Source organism: Schistocerca serialis, chromosome 10 (genome assembly GCF_023864345.2).
Source record: "Schistocerca serialis cubense isolate TAMUIC-IGC-003099 chromosome 10, iqSchSeri2.2, whole genome shotgun sequence".
NCBI lineage: Eukaryota > Metazoa > Arthropoda > Insecta > Orthoptera > Acrididae > Schistocerca > Schistocerca serialis.
In genome coordinates this window covers 84,173,618-84,197,452 of record NC_064647.1, presented here as the reverse complement: position 1 = coordinate 84,197,452, position 23,835 = coordinate 84,173,618, and the positions used below count along the sequence as shown (strand labels likewise).

Below are 23,835 nucleotides of genomic sequence, written 5' to 3'. Positions count from 1 at the left end.
AAAAACTCCAGGCACCTCTAGCTTCTTATGAGCAAAGCACAGCATTAGTAAGTTGCTCTATCAGTGAGCAAGAAAAAACAGCCAAAGCATAGATGCATGTGTGTTGGACATTTAATAAACACCCGAAGCCATTTTAAGTCAGAGATTAAAAAAAAAAAAAGTGTGTTACAAGTGGTCACAGCACTTTTTGGAGAGAGAGAGAGAGAGAGAGAGAGAGAGAGAGAGAGAGAGAGAATGTTATTGCCACAGTTCAAGATATTCCATTGTTGGCAAGAAGCAATACGAGAAGAATCGAAATTTTAGCTGCTGACAGCAGAAGTGGTTTGCTTGAACTCCTGCAGATCATGCCTTGCTATGCCACTCTCTTGATGAATAGTGTGGCATTGCTGATGAAGAACAAACGTCAACTTTTGTGCGATTTTTGTACATTGAAAGTAAAGCATTTAGGGAAGAATTGCTGGCATTATTGCTGTTTAAAGGTAAGACTTGTGGAGAAGATTTAGTCAAGAGTTTGATGACGTCATGACACAATCAAACATTAATTATGATAAAGTGGTGTGTCTTTTAACTACGGGGAGCCGAATGATGAACGGCAAAGAAAAACAGCGTGATCAGGTTGATTAATTTTATTAGGGCTCATTCTGCTCCTCAGCACTGACAGTTCAAAGAGTTTCTATCTGAGTGCAGTTTGGGACATCTGACTTACTGCAGCACAACGATGTTTGCTGGCTCAGTCAAGGACAAGTGAACATTTTTGGCAAATAACAGAAATAGTAACTTCTATCTCAGACACCTTGAATACAGAAGAAGCAAGGAAGCATCTGGAGTTCCTAGCAAATGAATGCAATATGCTATCTGTGACTTTCCTGAAAGATATTCTGAAACATTTAATTGCACTCAATACCAAGCTAAAAAGAAATGGGAAATTAATACGAGATCTAATACACTGTGTGTCTTTTTTCCATTGAAAGATGGATGTCTTTGAAAAAGATCCTGCACATAAAGAATTCATTCACTTTCCAACAATTCTCACATAGAAAAATAATTCTGAAATAGACATTGCAGTATTTTCAAATTTTATGTTAGGTCTTAGGAAGGAATTTGCAGCAAGATTCCAAGACTTTGTAGAGAGAGAGAGAGAGAGAGAGAGAGAGAGAGAGATTGTTGCGATTCTTAAAATCATGGCAGAATGGACTGATGTGGCTGCGAACATGTTCCTCCTTTACTCCAAAAGAAGATAAAAGATTTCCAGGAAGACATTTCCTTGCAAATACAAAAAAACTGCATCTACCAAAGAATTTTGGAGTAAACGTGTTTGAGAAAAATATGGGAATTGCAAAAAATTGCCATTTACCTGGCTACTACATTCTGCACCACAAATGTTTGTGAAACTTCATTTTCAAAAATGAAGTTTTGAAGAATTCATATCAGTCAAAATTAATTGCTGCCCACCTCAAACACACTTCGCATGAGCTGCTCACTGTATGAACCTAACTTTAAAAACATGGCTCGAGACTACAAATGTAATTTTTCCCATTGATTTCTGAATACAATTACACCTATCTATTGTCTTTCATATTATTTTCTGAGCAAAAAGGAAAATAAAAATTAGTAACGAATTTGAGTTTTTTTTTTTTCTTTTTCTTTTTTGCCTCTATAAAAATTTTCTTAAGTATCCAGAGTCCACCTAAAATTACTTGCTGATCCCTGGTTTATACGTTTGGTAATAGATACTCCAGCTTCTCAATCCATATTGCTGCTTCTGCATTTTGTCATAAAGAGACCTAAGTCCTATGAAAACAATTCAGCAGTCCACATCCATGAAAGTAGACATGAGTAATGTGAATTAAATTTTTTTTTTTCCATTCCACAAACAAATACTACAAGTTCTACTTCTAAAATCCCTTTTTATTCTTAATAATGTAGGAGCAATCACACCTGACATTCTAAATATGTGTTTTTAACTGCGACATGTTTTTGTCACGTGCTATTTATTAATGTTTGAACAAAAATAGGCTTAACATTTCGTTTTGCTTATTTCATATTCTTGTGAACCATTTCACTTGAGATCTGTGGAAGGCAATAAGCATATTTCTTTTTCTTTGTAAACATTTAATTCATATGCTTGTTTTTCTGACTTTTTAAGTTCTGGAGGATCTCCTCACTATGGATCTATTGAAACGAAAAGTACATCAAATATAATCTGTATGAAGATATGGCAGCACTAATAACTGAAATGTTATAAGGGTGTTATAAATAGGCTACACTGAACAACATATTTATAAATGAGAGCTTATGTATTCAATTAAATGGATGATGGAGTAAACATTAAACAGAAACATGTTTTCATTAGCGATGATCAGATAAAAAGAGGGAAATATTCGCGTCTCCTCATTCATCTAGCAGCTCAATGGGTTGTTGGGGGGCAGATATCAGTTTTTTTTTATATTAAAAAATCGCCTCATAATTGGACTCCGAATAAAATACAAATCATCATAAAATGCAAATCATCTACATGAAAAAACTCCTTTGAAGAAGGGAAATGTGTGCAGGGCATCACATCACAAACTTAAGAACAGCTGTGTTTGGTGAGAAGAGGTCCTTAATAAGAATGTTCTAAAATTTTATCTTACTTTCCACAGAGCTTAAATATATAAAGAAGAATGAATATCTTTTCAAGATTAAATTGTCAATTTCTACTGGAACTTTCTACTTTGTTGAGGAATCTGTGTGTGAGAACTTACCAAATAAATGACTTCCTCAACATTCTCACGACTATCATATGTTAATGTTAGTATTATTTAATGTTAATGGATCTGTGGGACACACATTCAATACATAAATATATAAGCAAATAATCTGGACTCCATGTTAAGTGACTGAAGCTGAAACAAAAGTCCAACAATACACTTAACACTGAAGCCAAACTAGTGAAATCACACTGACAGGGTTGCCAGAAGTTGTCCCATGTGAAATTCCCCGATTTCCAGACAAGTTTCCCAGAACTTTTTTTTCTGTTACTGTTACCTTACTTTTTTAGTTGCTTTATTCAGTTTTTAAATACATGGAATATTACATTACAAAACACTCATGTAAAAATGATACTAAAATATCAGCCCTCTTCAAATAAAGAACAAATAATGACACACACATCTGTAGTATATGATGTATCCTTAAAAACACAAATTTATCAAAGCATAGAATTAAAGTGTGTACAGAAAATTTTACTTGACAAACTGTTTAGTCATCTAATAGCTACAACAGTGAGATTTTATGAAATCATAATTAGAAAGAAACTTTTATGGCAGAACCCAATATTTAATTACATTTGTCACTCCAAAATCTCACGCATCATGCTAAATACTTTGATTTTAAGGTGTTATATTTAGACCATGTTACAGTTTCTATCAATGCCTTTGCAGATAAAACATATTTTCCACAGAATCAAATCTTTTAAACATATGAGACAGCATCAAATCATCAGTTGAAATTGTTTGAATCACAGTGCAAGAATTTAATATGAACAGAAAACTATTCATCAGATTAAAATCAATAACAAATTTGAAGTTTGTCAAAACTGTGTTATATCTAAAGTGCTGACAATCTTATGATTACATGGAAACTGAACAAAAGTTTTGTCTTTTCATTAGGTGTTACAATATGTGGAAATTCAGCTATTTTCAGCAAAGTAGATGACACTTTCAGTCCTTTCATGTGAAATTCAAGCAAATTTTAAGCTGCGAGAAAAACTTCATGTAACAAATTAGGAGTCAAAAGGATTCCGGCATTCTGCTCATGCTGAAATGACAGTGTGTTCATTTTTACACAGCTGCAGCTTCAATAATTACCAGCAGTCTCCATAATTAACATCTGAGCAGGAGGACCAAGCAAATGGAACAACTATATACAAGGCTGAAGTAATGGAACAAGACATACATACAAAAACAATGACAGTAGATTTCTTCATCACACATATTTTATTAAGTGCAGGCACAGGAAATTTAAAATCTGTACTTGAAGTTAACTTTCAGCAAATACTGAATGTTTACCTGCCAATCATACACAATGCATATGAAAAGTTGTTGATGAAGACAATGAGATTTTTTTAATAACAATTCAAACCATACACATCCTTGAAACACATTGCCGGAAATGGCAGTTCACCTGTGCATTAACAATACTGATTTACTATTATCTCATTATTAAGTTTTGTCTCGAACCATGTAAGTCATTTTTCAAATAACAGGCTGAGGGCAAATTTTGCAGCAGAGATGACATCAAAAACTATTCTTCAGAATACATCTTTCTTTCCACAGAGGATTATCAGTTGTCACACACCCTCAAGACAGATTAGAAGTGTCTGTTGGGTTAGGAAACAAACCCACACTTTTGCACAGAACTCCAGCTGAATTTGAAAAGTTCAAATAGGTACTGTGTGTGTGTGTGTGTGTGTGTGTGTGTGTGTGTGTGTGTGTGTTTTTTTGGTTGGTGCTTACGGGTGCTAAACAGCGAGGTTTTCAGCGCCCCTAAACATATTAAAAGAAACAAATGTGGGAACAGGTATTAAAATGTTACTGTACATATTAATACAATGGGGATGAATAGAAGATGCTATGAAAATAGACTAACACACAAATAAAATGACGAAGGAGCTAAAAGTAAGGTACAGGAAAATGTCACTTGCAGGCCACTTACATAAAATACGGGCGATCCAGTCACCAGGTGAACACACTAAAACCATCTGCCTAAAATCTTGGCAAAAAATGTTGGACAATTCACAAAACTTTAAAACTCAAACCACATTCATTTAACCATTACCTAAAATAGACTTCAGATCCATCGGCAAATCAGCTGTAGCCTGCTGGTCGAAAAGTAAAATGCAGTGTAATAGTGGTGCACAGATATCTGTACACTGCAAGTGTCACACTTGGAGGGTTCTCTCGCTGGGCCGAGAAGCCACGTGTCTTAGTTGCTGTGGCCTATGCGAAGGCGAGTGATGAGAACCTCGTCCCATCAACTCAGCTGGAAGGAGGTACTCTATGGCCTAGTTGCGGGCTTCACAACATGGAGCTTATTGTCAGTCACTTCCAGCCGCTCAACCTCCCACTGACACAAGACTTTTGAGCGTAACAGAGAGGTCATAGCACGCACAGAGATGGCAGACTGAAATACCTGCAGATCGAGGCACGCCTCCTTGACTGCTAGATCCGCCATTTCAATTCCCACAATTCCAAGGTGCCCCAGTAACCAGCACAAAGACTCCACCTTCCTCAAATGTTGTAGGTGGAGGTGGCTATCCTGGATAGTCTGGACTATTTTATCCGCTGGGTACACACGTTTCAGAGAGTAAAGGGCACTCAAAAATCAGAACAGACAAGAAATTTAGCACTTTAACATCTCTTCTACTCCAGTGCCTGCAAGACTGCACACTATTCTGCATCATAGAGAGTAAAGGCTTGAGGCAGTTGGAACTTGAGGACACAATCTGAGGAAACAACAGAGGAGCCAAAAGAATCCCCCTGTTTTGAGTCATCCACAAAAACAGTGACATAGTCGTGGTGCTCAGCTAAAATGTCAGGAAATATCTCAAAAACAGGAGCAGGAGTGCTATCTCTCCTGTACTGCACCAAACCTAAAATCACTCTGGGCCTCTCCAGTGAACAGGGTGGCAGATGGTTAAAACCCTGGATTTGGGGTCATATTGGCTCCTCACCGAGTGACTACAGCACATGCTGAATGCGGATCCCAAATGGCATTGTGGCTTGTGGAAGGTTGGAAAAAATGACCATGAGGAATTGCTGCAGGATTGTAAGTGGCGATTTCCCCCGTCTCGGCATAGAGGCTGGGTACGAGACTGGTTCTATATGCACCTGTGGTCAGCTGAATCACCTCATGGTAGACAGTGTCAAAGATCTGCAAATAAGAGAGCCTCACTTACTCATACACCATGCTCTCATAGTTCGGCTGCGAACACACAAAAGCCCTATAAAACTGGAGAAGATGCACCCTGCCTGCTCCCCAAGACCTGTGACTAAGGCGCTTTAAGATATTCAGTGCTGTCAGGGTTGTGGCTTTCAGATCTCTCAGGGGTGGCAACCAATACAATTTGGAGTAAGAAATGAGGCCCAGAAACCTCCGACACTCTAAATGTCGAATGGTGTCGCCCATATGCACGGCAGGTAAATTAAAAATAGGATGGGAATAACTAAAATGAACATTCGCGCATGCGCGTGCGCATCTACACACACACACACACACACACACACACACACACACACACACACAGAAAACCCATCTTTGCAGCTCACTCCTCTAACCACCGCACTGTAAGCTGCAACTAGTGTCTCGCTCTTACAACACTGGAAGAGGAACAGAAAACAGCAAAATCATCCATAAGTAAGGAGCACTGTACTGGACTCCTTACCATAGATGTGATACTCTTTATGGCTACGGCAAAGAGGGCAACACTTAAAAACACTGCCCTGAGGGACACCATTCTCTTGCTCAAATAGGTCTGACAGCATGTCACCAACTCAGGTCCCAAAAAGCTGCTGAAACAGGAAAGACCGGATAAAGATGGAGATGTAGCCACAAAACCCCACTGATGCAGTTGTGCTACAATACAGTGTCTCCAAGTAGTATCATATGTCTTACTGATATTGAAGAATATGCCGATACAGTGATGGTTACATATGACAGCCTGCAGAATAGCCACCTCTAGCAAGGTCTGGTTGAAATCTCCAGAAACCACACAGAGTACCTAAGGTGTTGCCTGGTCTCTAACAACCAGACCAGCCAATGGTAAACCATTCACTCCACGGTCTTTCCTACACAGCTCATCGAGATGACTCTCCGATAACTCCTCAGATACGTGCGATCCTATCCTGGTTTGAGGAGAGCTATCAGGATTGCCTCCCTCCACAAGTTGGGGAAGTTGGCTGTCCACCATATGAGATTGAAACATTCTAGGAGGATTTTCATCAATGCCGCTGGCAGATGTCGAAGCATGCAGTGCCATATTTCGTCGTGACTGGGTGCAGTGTCACAAGCTTCAGTCAGTGCCGATTAAAGCTCCCACATGGAGAAAGGGGAATTTTAGGCCTCAGAACTGTGGGATCTGAAGTCAAACTACCACTCTCTCTACAGTTGCACGGTAGCAACAAAACGCCGGATCCTGACTTACACTGGCAGTAGTTTTTGCAAAGTGCTCAGCCAATGTCTGTACAATGTCTCCAGATGCTTTTTGGAGACACCTCTATTTCAGCACTGCTGTTATTGGTAAATGACTGTGTTTACCGGAAATCCTGTGGATGGCTTCCCATAGCTTTGTAGAAGAAGTGGAATGATTAACTGACTTCAGGAATGCTAGCCATCACCTTTTCTTACTCTCCGTAATGACGGGTTGAGCCTTGGACCTTTTTGCAACTAGAAGGGCCCTTACGTTGTCTGCTGTTGGTCGGCGTTGAAAATGTCTAAGAGCCACAAGCCTGTTCCAGATTGCTGAACAGCACTCATCTGTCCACCAAGGTACAGGTCACCTCCTAAAATGTCCTTAGGACTTTGGGATGGATAGGTCAGCAGCACGTTGGACCACTCGTGTGATGTGGTCCACCCATTCGTGGATGCTGTCGCGGTGTTCGAACACAGCCAGCTGGCTGAAGAGCGTCCACTTAGCCCTGCTGACCATACATTTCGGTGGCTGGGTAGGGAGATGCGGAGTAGGCACTGCAATGGAGGTTATTAATGACCTCCCACTGAACAGAGCCTGTGAGGTCAGGAGAGCAGAAAGAGAGGCCGATGGCTGAGAATGACCCCGTAGCACTACAGAAATGAGTGGGATTACCTGTGTTGAGGATGCACAGCTCACGAGACATCACGAGGCTATCCAAAACCTGACTTCGAGGGCAAGTAGAGGTCGAGCACCCCAGGACGTGGTGGTCACTGAAGTCCCCAGAAGGAGAAATGGGTGTGGGAGTAGTCCTACAAGAGCTGTGACAGCCTCAGAGGCTACTGCATCTAGCAGAGGTAAAAAACTGCGGGCAAACTGTAATCCTCTGATGGGCATGGATTTCAACAACAAATGCTTGCAGGTCAGTAACGAAGGGGAGAGCAGAGGAGTGGTGCATATTACTGACAAATGTGACGACCCATCCCTTGGTTCTTTCTGCCCCCACTCCACCCTATGTCATCCTTGTAGTGTAGTGTATAACCCTATAGTACAGGGATGTCTGTATCTTTAAAATGAGTTTCTTGTAAACACAGGCACAAGGGGCGTGCCTGTGCTAGGAGTTTCAGTTCCTCCACACGAGTCCTCAACCCATTGATGTTCCACTGCAGTATGGAAGCCATTTTAATGACAAGGGTTTACTCTTGTCTTTCCCCTTCTCAACTCGCTGTGGTGTCGACACGGCAACAGAGGGACTCACTGGTACCCTCAGGAAAACTTCAATGTCCATACCAGCTTTGCTATGATCTCCTTCAGATCCATCAGACAACAGCAAGGTCGCACGGTCTGATGGTTTCGAAGCAGACCGCTTCGGCCATCCGGCCTTCGTCCTCACCTTGGATTTTGGGATTGTTGGCAAGGCTAACTGAACAAACACTCAATGGAATCTCATCAGATGTCTGCCATGAGGGTTTTCTGTGTATTCTGGTGTTATGCTCGGTAACATTCAATGCTTACCGATAGGAACCAGCAGCGCAGGCTGGCAGCTACATTTACATTAACAGGTAGATGTGCCCTGCTCAACAGGCATAGTTGGGGTGCTAATATTGATATTCTGGAAATGCTGTGTCAAAGCCGAGACAAAAAGACTTGACAGAGTACGATATACATTGGATGACTTTAATTTTGTGAATCATCTTTTCTTCAACATAGACAGGACAATACCTGCTCCAAACCAGATGGGCCTGTGAGCAATTAAGACACCTGGGTGACGCAGTGCACTGGAAATCCTTTTCGTGTGCTGCACTGCCATATCGGCCACATGTAGCCCGACCATTACAACCCATAGTGGTGTAACTTAAGTGCTGGCACTTAAAGCAGCGCATTGGATTTCGGACATACGGTCTTACCTTAAGGCGGAGAAATCCTGCAACAATACAGTCTGGCAACTTCGGAAGACTGAGTGTCAGAATAAATGAGGCCGACTTTCGCAGCTCCCCGTCAAACCTTTTCATAACGCTTTGGATGTCAGTCACCCGTGCATGTGCAAATTCCTCTTGCAGTTCTTTCATATCCATATCTGCAATGTCCCAGCAAGTAATAACACCTTTAACGTTATTCAACCCGGTGTGCAGCTCATTGGTGATGGGATATTCCCCAAGCAGATTGGCATTCAACAGCTTCTGTACTTGGGGAGCCTTCATAATCTCCAGCAGAAGAGTACCATTCTATAGCCTCTTGATAGATCTGAGTTGCCCAACAAGTACCTCAAGTTTTTTATAAATATAAAACATTGACAGTTTTCTGAAATAACCCTCCACATGTTTCATAACAACAAAAACATTATCCACCACAGGATGTGATGTTACTTTGGTTACTGTCGTTAACAGTCGGACATGATCCAGGTGGACTAACCACACGAGGCTTCTTAGCATTTTGGGTGGTAATACTGCCCAAAGGCCCACCCGAACTGCTGGGAGTAGGAAAATGAGATTTAGGCTTCATGGTTCAAATGGCTCTGAGCACTATGGGACTTAACATCTGTGGTCATCAGTCCCCTAGAACTTAGAACTACTTAAACCTAACTAACCTAAGGACATCACACACATCCATGCCCAAGGCAGGATTCGAACCTGCGACCGTAGCAGTCGTGCGGTTCCGGACTGAGTGCCTAGAACCGCGAGGCCACTGCGGCCGGCGGCTTCATGGTGTTCCCATGAGCAGCTAGGGAAGGAAGTCCACCCGGACAGAGCCCCTCATGCCTGGGTAAGCCTTATACAACTGAGGTGCTGCAGGTTCCCCAGAGGTTGCCTACTAATGACTGTTTCACTCAACAGCCATGCATCTCATTGTCACACAGCACACCTTGAAATTTAGGCCAAGATCCCCATTCCCTGAGACATACAACATTCCACCGCCACACTACAAGGTGGTCGCTGAAGCATGCCGGGAGCTTACGGTGACAGGGACCTGGTGGCTCTCAGTGATGTAGGTAACGATGCATGCATGAAAATGCTGTGAAGAAAGAGTTTCATCCACAAAATGGTTGTGAGGCTTCTTCACAACTGATGGAAATGGAGTAACAAATGTTTTGAGGTACATAGCTTGAAATAGTTTTTGGCATCAGTGTGTGTCACACATTTTGTAACTAATTACTTTATGAACTTTCTTTTTTTGTGTGTGGTTAATTTTGGCACATAAGCTGCCTGGCCATTATTGCCCTAAATTAGCATGGATTGTTATGGGCTGTCTTCTATGGTCAAGATTTTGGTACTAAATATTACTAGGGGTTAGTAAAAAATGGAAAGAAACTAGAGCGTATAAAATAGGTATTCATTCCTGATGAGCCTGGAAAACTGAACATCAAAATGTAGACAGTGGCCTTTTCAGTCACCTTCTTTATTACGTTTCATTCTTTGGTAACACCTTCATCCTACCATATAGGATTTATGAACTTTCCAGGAAAGATAATGCATCGGACCAGACAAACATAAAAGAAATATGTTGTATTATATAACATTAAAGTTTAAAAACTAAGAACATCACTCGGGAACATTTAGTGACTTTTCTCTGCCAAATAATAACACTTTGTATTTTGTCAAACAAACAATGCAAATCAATCAATGAAAACCAGTCAAAACTCCTTTGTGAGAGAAGCGATCTCTTCAATTCCCCTCTGTACAGTGACACTTTCATCTACATCTACATCTACATGGATACTCTGCAAATCACATTTAACTGCCTGGCAGAGGGTTCACCGAACCACCTTCACAATTCTCTATTATTCCAATCTCTTATAGTGCGCGGAAAGAATGAACACCGATATCTTTCCGTACGAGCTCTGATTTCCCTTATTTTATCTTTGTGATCATTCCTTCCTATGCAGGTCGGTGTCAACAAAATATTTTCGCATTCGGAGGAGAAAGTTGGTGATTGGAATTTCATGAGAAGATTCCGTCGCAACAAAAAAGTCTTTCTTTTAATGATGTCCATCCCAAATCCTGTTATTTCTGTGACACTCTCTCCGATATTTCACGATAATACAAAACGTGCTGCCTTTCTTTGAATTTTTTCTATGTACTCAGTCAGTCCTATCTGGTAAGGATCCCACACTGTGCAACAGTATTTTGAAAGAGGACGGACAAGCATAGTGTAGGCAGTCTTCTTACTAGGTCTGTTACATTTTCTAAGTGTCCTGCCAATGAAACGCAGTGTTTGGTTAGCTTTCCCCACAACGTTTTCTATGTGTTTCTTCAAATTTAAATCGTTTATAATTGTAATACCTAGGTATTTAGTTGAATTCACAGCTTTTAGATTAGATTGATTTATCGTGTAACCGAAGTTTAATGAGTTCCTTTTAGTACTCATGTGGATGACCTCACACTTTTTGTTATTTAGGGTCAACTGCTACTTTTTGCACCATTCAGATATTTTTTCTAAATCGTTTTGCAGTTTGTTTTGATCTTCTGATGACTTTATTAGTCAATAAACGACAGCGTCATCTGCAAACAACCGAAGATAGCTGCTCAAATTGCCTCCCAAATCGTTTATGTAGATAAGGAACAGCAAAGGGCCTATAACACTACCTTTGGGAACGCCAGGAATCATTTCTGTTTTAGTCGATGACTTTCTGTCAATTACAACGAACTGTGACCTCTCTGACAGGAAATCACAGATCCAGTCACATAACTGAGATGGTATTCCATAAGCATGCAATTTTAATATGCATGCAATTTTACTATGAGCCGCTTGCGTGGTACAGTGTCAAAAGCCTTCGGAAATCCAGAAATACAGAACTGATCTGAAATCCCTTGTCAATAGCACTCAGCACTTCATGTGAATGAAGAGCTTGTTGTGTTTCACAAGAACAATGTTTTCTAAACCCATGTTGACTGTGTGTCAATAGACCGTTTTCTTTGAGGTAATTTATTACGTTCGAACACAATGTATGTTCTAAAATCCTGCTGCATATCGACGTTAACGATATGGGCTTGTAATTTAGCGGATTACTCCTACTACCTTTCTTGAATATTGGTGTGACTTGTGCAACTTTCCAGTCTTTGGGTACGGATATTTGTCGAGCGAACGGTTGTATAGTATTGTTTAGTATGGAGCTAATGCAACAGCATACTCCGAAAGGAACCTAATTGGTATACAGTCTGGACCAGAAGACTTGCTTTTATTAAGTGATTTAAGTTGCTTCACTACTCCAAAGATATTTACTTCATCGTTACTCATGTTGGTAGCTGCTCTCGATTCGAATTCTGGAATATTTACTCTGTCTTCTTTTGTGAAGGCATTTCGGAAGGCTGTGTTTAGTAACTCTGCTTTGGCAGCACTGTCTTCGATAGTATCTCCATTGCTATCGCGCAGAGAAGGCAGTAATTGTTTTTTGCCGCTAACATACTTCACATATGACCAGAATCGCTTTGGATTTTGTGCCAGAAAATATGGTTCGGGTACGTGTTTGAAATCAAACTCAAGTTTCCTTTGAACCTTTCAGCAACTGTATAATCTGAATTGGGAGGTCAGTAAAAGGATCGAATTATTATTTTATTCCGGTTGTCAACAATGACCTCTGCCGATACTAACTCACAGGAAGTATCTACTTCAATTTCGCGACAAGTTAAACTACATCTAACAGCAACAAACACGCCACCGCCAACCGCATTTAGCCTATCCTTCCAGAACACCATTAGGTTCTTCTCAAAAATTTTGGCTGAGCTTAGCCAGCTTTCAGTGCCTATAACAATTTGAGCATCAGTGCTTTCTATTAGCGTTTGGAGCTCTGGCACTTTCCCAACACAGCTACGACAATTTACAACTGTTATACCAATGGTTCCTTTATCTACATTCTTCCTATGTTTGGCCTGCACCCTTTGTGACTAAAGGCCTTGTGGTTTCCTGTGACCCTCTAACCTTAAAAACTGCCCAGTCCATGCCAGACAGCCCCTGCTACCCATGTAGCCGCCTCCTGCATATAGTGGACACCTGACCTATTCAGCGGAACCTGAAACCCAACCACCCTTTGGCGCAAGTCGAGGAATCTGCAGCCTACACGGTCGCAGAACAGTCTGAGCCTCTGATTCAGATCCTCCACTCGGCTCTGTACCAGAGGTCTGCAATCGGTCCTGTCGACTATGCTGCAAATGGTCAGCTCTGCTTTCATCTTGCAAGAAAGACTGGCAGCCTTTACCGCTTCTGTTAGCCGCTTGAAACCAGAGAGAATCTCTTCTGATCCAAAGTGACACACATCATTGGTACCGACGTGTGCCACCACCTGCAGTTGGCTGCACCCTGTGCTCTTCATGGCATCCGGGAGGACCCTTTCCATATCTGAAATGACTCCACCCGGTATGCACACAGAGTGCACATTGGATTTCCTACCCTTCTTGTCAACCAAGTCCCTAAGGGGCCCCATAACGCGCCTAACGTTGGAGCTCCCAACTACCAATAATCCCACCCTCTGCGATTGCCCGGATCTTGCAGGCTGAGTGGTTTCCCTTGAAACAGGACAGGCGACAGCATCTGGCTCAGCGACAGTGTCAGCCACGGACAGCACCTGGAACCTGTTTCTCAGACCAACCGGGGAGGCCGTATGTGCGGCCGCCAGGAAATTCTTTCGCCGCCTGCTTCACCCCGGGGCAAACTCCCACTCGACCACAGGTGAGGGGTCAGCCTCAATGCGAGCAGTAACTGGGTTGGCCACCGGTGAGGACCGATCAGAGGACTCTGACGTGCTGGACGTCCGTTGGATCCCCACGGCTGGCCTACAATAGTGGTGCCCATCCACTGCAGCCTCAAGCTGCTCGGCTCACATCCGCACAAAACCCTAAACTATGCAGAGAAATGGACTATCGACTCACGCTACGGATATCTACTGTAGAACCTGACGAAAACACACAAACTGTGTGTAATAATACGCAGATATTCAAAAACATAATTACCGAAGCACTCAGGTGAAACTAAATAATTTGACCCTGATTTGGAACTTGAAATATGTCACAAAATCGATTTACTTTCTGACGCAAATGAAAACGCGAGAACTGTGGCTATTAGATGTTAAATTTAGATGCAGAAACTCAAGAAACTAAACTATTGAAGCACACAGATGATATAATAAAATTCGCTCCTGGTTAGAAACTCATAAATGACAAATTCGGTTACTTATCTGTTGCTGTGTCTGCTGCAGTTGGCTACTGCTGCCTGACTGACTTTCGGCCAATATCCGTGACTTTTTGGCTTCCAGTTCTTTAACTTGTTGGACAATGGACCTCTTCTGTTTGGCTCTCTTGGCTGCTTCATCTTATTCACATTGCTTCTGCTTTGAAGCGTCACCATACCGATCTCGAGCATTGTGATAGTCCAGATTCATTCCCTTGTTAACGTCAATCTTTAAGACACCACCGGCTGATTTCAGGCCATCATAAACTTGATACCTTGTCCAATTCTGTGAAGAGAATTTCTGTAAGACATTCAAGATTCTAGCGTTGCTAGTTCTTGGGCTGCTATTTATGACAACTGGATCACAAAAGTCTATGAATGTTCAAATTCTGTATTTCAAAGGTGGCTTTAGAAGGCTGTTTGAGCAGATTTCAATCAGAAAGTCCTTGCACTCAATCCTGAAAGTTAAAAAATCTTTGCAGGAACTTTTACTTTTCTGAGCTCATACCATACACCATGACCTAAGTTCGTGTCTATTGCAGGAATAAGACTAACTTTATTATCAAGTTTTATATCACACACTTATCTTTCAACAGTTACATACTTCAGCCTTAACAAGTAAGGACATCACATCAGGAAGTAGAGATGACAAAGCATTGTACAGGAGATGTGCCGTAGGGGCCACACATTGGAATTCCCTCAAAAAGCGCATGACCTGCTCCAAAATAAAGCTAAAAAACGATATTTTAGCTGGCAGCAGAGGATCTGAGGTACCACAACATTGTTCACTGTAAGTATATATATTTTAATCTCGTGTTCCTTTACTTTGTCCACATAAACCTCTGGAAAGGGTTTTTTTTTTTTTTTTTTTTTTTTTTTAAGGGCTGATTTTTGGGTTTAATGAATCTTTCATAATCAGCTCTTCTTACAGGTACATTCTTCAACACATTACAAATCGATCTCATGAAAGGTACAATGCCCCAGTTAGTCTTTAAGGCTGCATTCTGGAAACTCTGATGAATTCTATGAGGACCACAACATCCCATATCAATAAAAGTTGATGCACTGTTCCTATTAATACTCTTCAGGTCACGACAGAAATCCATCAAGAATGTCCAATTGACATTGGGCCCATCCACTGGTACCTTAAGCATGTTGATAAGATTCAGATCAGAAGTTTCTATCTTAAAACCATCCAACATATCGGCAGTAGTGGTATGGCCTAAAAATGCAGATGAAAAATGGTGCATTTCACATCTTGTTTGTTAACTTTATGCCAATATCTGAGAGCAAAATCCATTTGCTGCAACTCAGCCACCTTGTTAAGGCTCTCATCAAGTAATATTACAAAAGGAACATCCCCTTCAAGATCTTTGAGAATATTTTTCCTAAAGTGCAGAGCTAACTCACGAACAATACAATATGGTGTCTTGGCTCACCCAAGATGCATTTTACTTGCTACATTATCATTATGGAACATGACCGGAAACAAAGCAGTCTGCTTTCTTGTAGTAGAAAAGGACACATGATTCTCAACAGCCTTCAGAGTCCATAATATTTCCGCCATGATCCTGGATCTGGTACTTTGAAATACGACTGTTAGCCGATGCAGCGTTAGTGGCATTGGTGGAGGTGACAACAAGTATGTTAGTTGATGTAGTGTTAGTGGTAGTGGTGGACGTGACTTTGGGCTGCAATACCTCAGAGGTCAAGAAATCGACCGTCAACTGCGAGCTTCCCGATTCACCAGTCACTGTGATCTAGTCAAGTGTCAAGGGAGCATCTTCATTATGTCCAGTAATCTCGCCAGACGACAGCGAGCATGCTCTGGAAGTACCAGTGTCCCCAAAACAATCAAATATCCAAATAAGACAATTACGTGAACCTTGTGATACTACATACCCACCAACCTTTCAAATATGAATGGTCAAAAATTGTGGGTCATTTTTAGTATAATCCAAAGGCAACTGATGCGAGTCTTTTCCTGTGACGTCAAAAAGCTATATAATGGATATAAAAATAGAAATAAAAACACTGGAAATGGCCAAAGCATCAATTCCATACCTGTTCTCTGAAGTGTAGTTGTAGTGCTAGGTTGGGATTTTTTTTGACCATTTCTCCATTGATTGTGACAGTTTTTGTTCTTGCAGAGCTGCATTTTTTTGCTATATTGCTATCCACTAACATTTTCCTGAACAGGTCACTCGCATGACCAGTGCAATTAATTGGCAAATTGTAAATGACAAATAATTCTAACTCCAAATTCTAACTTACTCCTCCCCCCCCCCCCCTCCCTCCCTTAGTAACAAACTTAACATTTTCTTCGTGGTTTGAGACATCTTGTATTCCACCATGTGATATAAAAATGTCACATTGGGAAAGACAAGATATCTGTATGGTGTGAAAAGTGGCAATTGGCCCTAAATAAAGAAAAGTGTGAGGTCATTCGCATGAGTACTACAAAATATCCATCAAATTTCAGTTAGACGATAAATCCCATGAATCTCAAAGCTGTAAACTCAACTGAACACCTAGGAATTACAATTACAGACAACTTTAATTGGAGAGACCACATAGATAATGCGTGGGGAAGGTGAACCAAAGACTAAGCTTTGTTGGCAGAACACTTAGAATATGCAGCAAATCCATTAAAGAGACTGCCAACACTACACTTGTCTGCCCTCTGCTAGAGTACTGTCATACGGTGTGGGATCCTTACTAGATAGGATTGATGGAGAACATCAAAAAAGTCCAAAGTAGGGCAACTCATTTTGTGTTATCACGATATACGGGAGAGAGTGTCATCGAAATGATACACAAGTTGGGGTGGCAATCATCAAAACAAAGAAGTTTTTTGTTGCGACGAGAGCTATTTACGAACTTTCAATCACCAACTTTCTCGTACACGGGTGGAAATATTTTGTTAACCCCCAACTACATATGGAGAGAGTATCATAATAAAATAAAAAAAATGGAAAGATTTATATGTTCGTTTTTCTTGTGCGCTGCTACTTGAGGCGAAACAGTAAAGAAATAATCTGAAAATTGTACAAAGAACCCTCTGCCAGGCACTTAAGTGTGAACTGCAGGCTAGTCATGCCAATAAATATTATAAAATGCAAACAAGGATCTTTCCTTGACATAATAATTCATGTTCACAGCTCGTGGTCTAGTGGCTAGCGTTGCTGCCTCTGGATCACGGGGACCCAGGCTCGATTCCCGGCCAGGTTGGAAATTTTCTCTGCCTGGGGACTGGGTGTTTGTGTTTTCATCATCATCATCATCATCATCATCATCATCATCATCCATTACAGTGGCTAGATTGGAGTGGGTAAAAATTGGACTGTATAAAAAGTGGGACTAAGTCCAGCCCCTCTTTTAAAGAGGAAGCAAGAAGAACAGGAACATCGAGAAAGCAGGCTAGCGAGGCATACCTTGCCGATCCTCCCTCATCATTGAAAAACCAGTGGCAAGTTCCCATAATGAACGCCAAAACTGGACGTTAGAAAAGGATTGGCTACACCAAGCTGCGCAAGGGTGTGTTGAAAATGCCAAAGTCTGTCTGTCACTTTTGAACAACGGCATGGTAAAAAACCAACACAGTCATTGAAAACAAAATCCCGTTAAAGTCAGTGAGATGTTGGGCAGCCTTAAAGAGTCTACACATCACTGAACAGCTGTGGCACTTCACTCACTGAGAACTGACGAAAAAGACAAATTTCCAGTATCTTTTTGACAGCCACGACTGCCATGGGGTGATTAGTGCCTTCCACATGGCTGATTACAGTCATCTTCACCATGTTGCTGAGAGTGAAAGACTTGCTACATACTGTGCAATACACCTGGAATTCTGACGTCTTGTGGGCCTTGATGCTCTCAAACATCCAGTCATTAAGCACTGAAACTTACCTTGCTTGGTTTCATCATGATATACTACTAGAACATTGGGAAATTTACCACATGGCCGAGGTATGAAAGCTGTTTGTTGGCAACACTCCTGCAACAATCAAAAGCCGGTGTGCCTTCAAGGGCTAGACACCACACAAAAAAACGGCTTTTCCTGACGAGCCACAGATATTTCCGGCAGATTCTTTGATACCCGTAGCCCACGCCTGTGTGTTTGTGGAGATCCGACCTGGAGACGACAAGTTTTAGTTGTCAGAAATATAATGAAGGAGCTGGACGAATGACCATTTCGAATAATATACAATTGTACTATGAAACACGTTGTTTGTAAAAATTGACACATGAAGAATATGGAGGGGGCAGGGAGGGGGGGGTGAAAGGAAATAACATTCACCTCCATGTGGGAAATAATACATTTTTAGGGTGTGATGAATGAATGTCTGGGAACAGATTATTGTTTAAAACAAATAGGCCTACAGATCATCTTTTTCCATCTATAAAAATTCACCAAGTAATGATAACTTATTCCATAATCTTAATTAATCCTCCTCGTATGGAGGGTTCATAATATAACAATGGAAGGCCCATTGAATTAATAAAGTAACATACTCACAGCTCATAGCAGTCAGTGCGGCATCTTTGTGGACCGATCAGGAATAGGCTTGTGATGTCTGCCACTACAACATTCCTATCTGTTGGGAACAGAAAACTGAATGCAGACTTCGATATGAGAAAAAGACATACACAGCTGTTTCCATGTAGCGTTAACATGCCACTATGAATACAATAATCTAAAGAAAGTTATGAAGAACGTATTATGTACTGCCCAATTTCTACAATAATCAAGAACATAATTAAATGCCGAAAATGCAAAAACCCAATCATTTTGCTATTGCTTAATGTAAATGATTGAAATCCAAGCAGTTTTATATCAAGAATAACTGCTCATCTTTGCTAAAACATTCAGTCAATCATAAGTTGGATTTAACAAAAGGACATTTCAAAGAACATCCCATGTTTTCAATATATGAAGCAGGTAATAAAAAGTAAAGCTGAAGGTTAGTTTTAACACCACATTACTTTACTAGGTATGATCCTATTGGGGATGGTATGCCCTTAACCATCTCCAACCTTCGACTTATATGGATACCTACTGTTTAATATGGACTTCTAACTTCTATACTTAAATTACAAAATACCAGGGGCATTCAATAAGTAATGTAAGACTTTTTTTCCTCAGTCAATAATGGTTGAAAAACAAAATGTGGAATACATTGTGGGACACAATGGAATATTCCCTCTTCAGTCCCTCTAATTTCATGAAGTTTCGATAGGTTGTGGTGCTACATGTAGCCTTCAAAATCTCATCTGTAACAGAGGTACATTCGGGGCAGTGCCTGCCACTGAGGTTTTTTAGCGAAAAACCACAGCATCACAGGTATTCGTAGGCACATGCAGAATGTCTGCAGAGAACTGGCAGCGAACAAAATATTCACAGAGACGTGCAGAATGTCTGCAGAGAACTGGCAGCGAACAAAAGGACGGAGAATTATTGGGTGAGAAGTCTGTCACCATTGCAACAAGGTCGCGCAAAGCTGTCCGAATTCCCCCGTGCTGGCCGGCTGCATACAGCTTTGGGAAATTGAAGGGACAACTTCAATGTACTCATTGCCACAAAAATGCAAACAAACTTCTTATTCTCTGTGACAATAAGAGGCCTCAAAACAGCCAGCGCACCCCAATGGTTCTCAAGGATGCATTCCATGGGAAGCAGTACACTGAAGACGAGGAAGTTATCGACACAGCAAGACTTCTGATCCGATATTTACCAGTAGATCGGTACCGTGCGCACATACGGGCCTTCTCAGTAAGCTGGTATAAGGTCGTCACATTGAATGGAGATTATGCTGAAAAATAGGGTTTTGTAGCTAAAACAGTGGGGAGTAACTGGAATCCTAAATAAAACCAGTCTGCTTTCACAAAATAATGGGTTCAACCAGAAGACAAAGTCGGAAGTCTATGTAACTTTGTACATGTAGACACCATTGTCAGGTACATAAACAATTAGAGATGCTCCATAATTAGGGTGTCTGCCTAAATGGTCAGTTCACTCACGTGCCATGAGTTTAAGGATTGACGTGCCAACAGTACAAAGTACCCGGCAGAGAGGTCTTTATTATCACCCACTCAAAATTCAGGTACGTCAGTAACTTATGAAGACAATTACAAACAGCGACGTGTCTTTCGTGAAACCATGGTCAATAACGAGAATGTAATTTTTTCTGCTTAGTGTTGAAGCTCATTTTCATTCAAACGAGTTTGTTAACAAACGAAACTGTAGATGCTCGTGTAATGAAAATGAAGACAGCACAGATTCAAAAAGATGGTGCAACTGCACAAATAGCTTGTAATTTGATGGTTGTGTCACGTTGTGGAATCATGTTCCGAGCCTCCTATCTCCAGACATCACAATCTTCACTACTCTCCTCACTTCTCCAATCCGAGCTTAAACGACTTCTTTTCATTGTGAGATCTGAAGTTCTGAGTATGTGTTTAAGAGCTAAGCAGCCTCGAAGATCTGAGGAAGACATCCAGGAAGAAATCATTCGTATTCCACATCAGATGTTAATTGACACTATGTGGAGTTTTTGGGACTGGCTACAATTGTGCACAAACATAAATGAGAGACACGTGAGCAACGTGATCTTCAAAACACAAATGAAACAATCAGATTCCCAACATACACTAGGTATTGCCACAAATAAAAATATTTTAAGCAGAAAGTGGATAAGTACATCTTATCTGAAAACCATGCAATTCACACGATGGCCCCTGCACAAGTTCTGAAAACTGTGAACAGCTTTTCCAGTACTCGAATTCTGTCTCCTGAAGAAAGTACTTATTTGTCAACCATTCTTTGTTGAATGTATATTAACTGTTCTTGTACCACCAATAACTGACCCTCCGCATGTCTACACTATACCTAATGTAAATAAGGGTACATTGGTAAGTCTCAGACTTGTACAAAAGAGTGGAAAACTTAGTTAATCCACATGAGTGCTGGTTAGTGTAGTCACTGTAACACTTATCAAAAAGTTCGAATAGGTACAATATGCAGTTTTTTGTCCATAGTTATCTGAAGTAGCTTTGGTTGTTATTTACATTTTTGCTTGAGGTGTTCAACAGCTGCCCACAACAAAACTGAATTGGTGGAAGTTTATGAGGACTCTGTATTGAAATGTAAGATTATCTACTGGTCTTTTCTTTGATCTCTTTGTGTCTTCATGCCAATTTCAATTGGTTTTCGCATTTCATTATCCGCCTACTCACTCAGATTTCATCTTGTTTTCCCCTTACTTCATCTGTTTAATGCTTTTTCCGATTTTTCCCATGTGTCTGGGTGTATTTTTGCAAATTTTTTTGGATATAATAGTATGTTATGTTCATATTTTTACGCGTATTTATCCAACAACATGGATTCTTGCTCTTTCCATCTGAATCAGTACACAAAACTTTCCTTATCCCTAGCCAGAACCCAATCCCACATACTGTTCCTGCATTGTTGTTTGGCTCATGGAATCCCCCCAAATGGTCTTACCCTCAAATTACCCATCTCTGGTTGCCACCCTCCCTTCCACAATGATCTCCATCTGTTCAGATCCCCCCAGTCTGTAACCCTCACCAACACAGCTCTGCAAACCACATCAATCAGGCCCAAACTTTGCAATACCTTCTCTCTGTTCCCAAAATTCTCCTGCTGTGCAATCCGAAATTCCTGGATCCCATCACACACAATGAAACTACAGCATCATGCACAATGCCACCTCAAAAATCTCCACCCTGTTCATTTCATACTACCGCCTGGGGCTACCACTATCCACCACCTGCACAACAACCTCCAAGCCTCCCCCATGTCACCTCATAGCTCACAAACCCTGTCTCTCAGATCTACTATATTTAGCCCACCCTCCCAAACTCCGTCCCACCATAACACAGAATCCAGAACCTAAACAGACCTGCAACATAGTCAGGAACCTTTCCTCCAAAAGCCTTAGCCCCCACAGAAGAACAGTCCTTCCCAAAGGCCTCACCTTTTGCCACTTCAATCATGCAGGATTTGTTAAAGATCTTCACTCCTTCTCCCGGTCCCTCCAGTGAAAACACTTTTTTGTCACCAACACTACCAATCAGACTCAACCGAACAGCAATGTTGAAACTTGCCTGACTCAGTGTGCTCCTCCATCCAACCATGATCCACCCCCCTGGCCCCAAATTACCTCCTTTTAACATTCCAGAATTTCTTAACCTCAAATGTTGCCTCCAAATCCCTCAATATGCAAACCAACCTTACATTTGCAGAACAAATCACAATCCAGCACCTAAAAACTGATCCTGGCCTTATCATCCTACCTGCTGACAAAGGCTCCACCGCTGTTCACAAAGGTTACCTGGCAGAAGGACTCCACTAGCTCTCAGATTCATCCACCTACAAACCCAGCAGCAGCGACCCCATTCCAGAAATCCAGCAGGATCGCGAGTCACTCCTCAGATTCTTAGGATCATCCCAGAACTCCTGCCCGGAGTCCATCTCTACCCTCACCCCTATCACTTCCTGCACTCCTATCTTCTACATGCTTCCTGAAGTCCATAAACACTACCGCCCAGGACACCTCATTGTCAGCAGTTACTTCATCCCCACTGAAAGAATCTCTGCTCTTGTAGACCAACACCTTGAACCTATTATTCGCAACCTACCCTCCCACATAAAACATTGGAATCATTTCCTCCACTGACTCTCCACAGTTCCTGTTCCTTTACAACGTGGTTCCCTGCTCACCGCTATTCATGCCACCTCCCTTTACAGTAACCTCCCTAATGCCCATAGCCTTATCACTACTGAACACTACCTTTCCCAATGCCCAATGGATTTCAAACCAACAACATCCTTCCTAGTTGCCGTGGCCAACTATACCCTCACCCACAATTACTTCTCCTTTGAAGGCAATACCTACGAACAAATACGGGGTATGGCTATGGGCAAATTCATGGCACCACCCTATGCCAACCAATTCATGCACCATCTAGACGAATCGTTCCCGAACACCCAGAATCCCACTGAATCACATTCTCTGCCAGGGTTTCAACTACCGCTCATAGTGCCCTGAAATGAGGAATGTGCTACCCACTATCTTTCCCACCCATCCCTCACAGGTATTCCACCATCCACTGAACCTACACGATATCCTCATCCATCCCTACACAATCTCTGCTCCCAAAATCTTGCCTCACAGTTCATACCCCCTGTAATAGACCTACATACAAACCTTTCCCATACAAATACATCCTCCAAATACTACCCACTCCAGTCCGGTCACAAACATCACCTATCCTATCAAAGGCAGAACTACCTGTGAAACCAGTCACGTGATCTACACGCTATGCTGCAACCACTTTGCTGCATTCTACGTGGGCATAGCAACCAACAAGCTGCCTGTCCGCGTGAATGGCCACCGACGAACTGTGGCCAAGAAGCAACTGGACCACCCTATAACTGAGCACACCACTCAACATGACATTCTTCTTTTCAATGACTGCCTAAC

The 23,835-nt window shown here is 41.5% G+C and overlaps 1 protein-coding gene across 1 annotated transcript in view; it reads right to left on the bottom strand.

The window, feature by feature from the left end:
• LOC126424803 (uncharacterized) overlaps positions 1 to 23,835 on the bottom strand; it is a 154,076-nt gene that overhangs the window by 11,772 nt on the left and 118,469 nt on the right. The window contains exon 6 of the mRNA XM_050087593.1: positions 18,849 to 18,927. Within this exon, the coding sequence (XP_049943550.1) occupies positions 18,849 to 18,927 (79 nt within the window). The remainder of the gene's footprint in view (positions 1 to 18,848; positions 18,928 to 23,835) is intronic.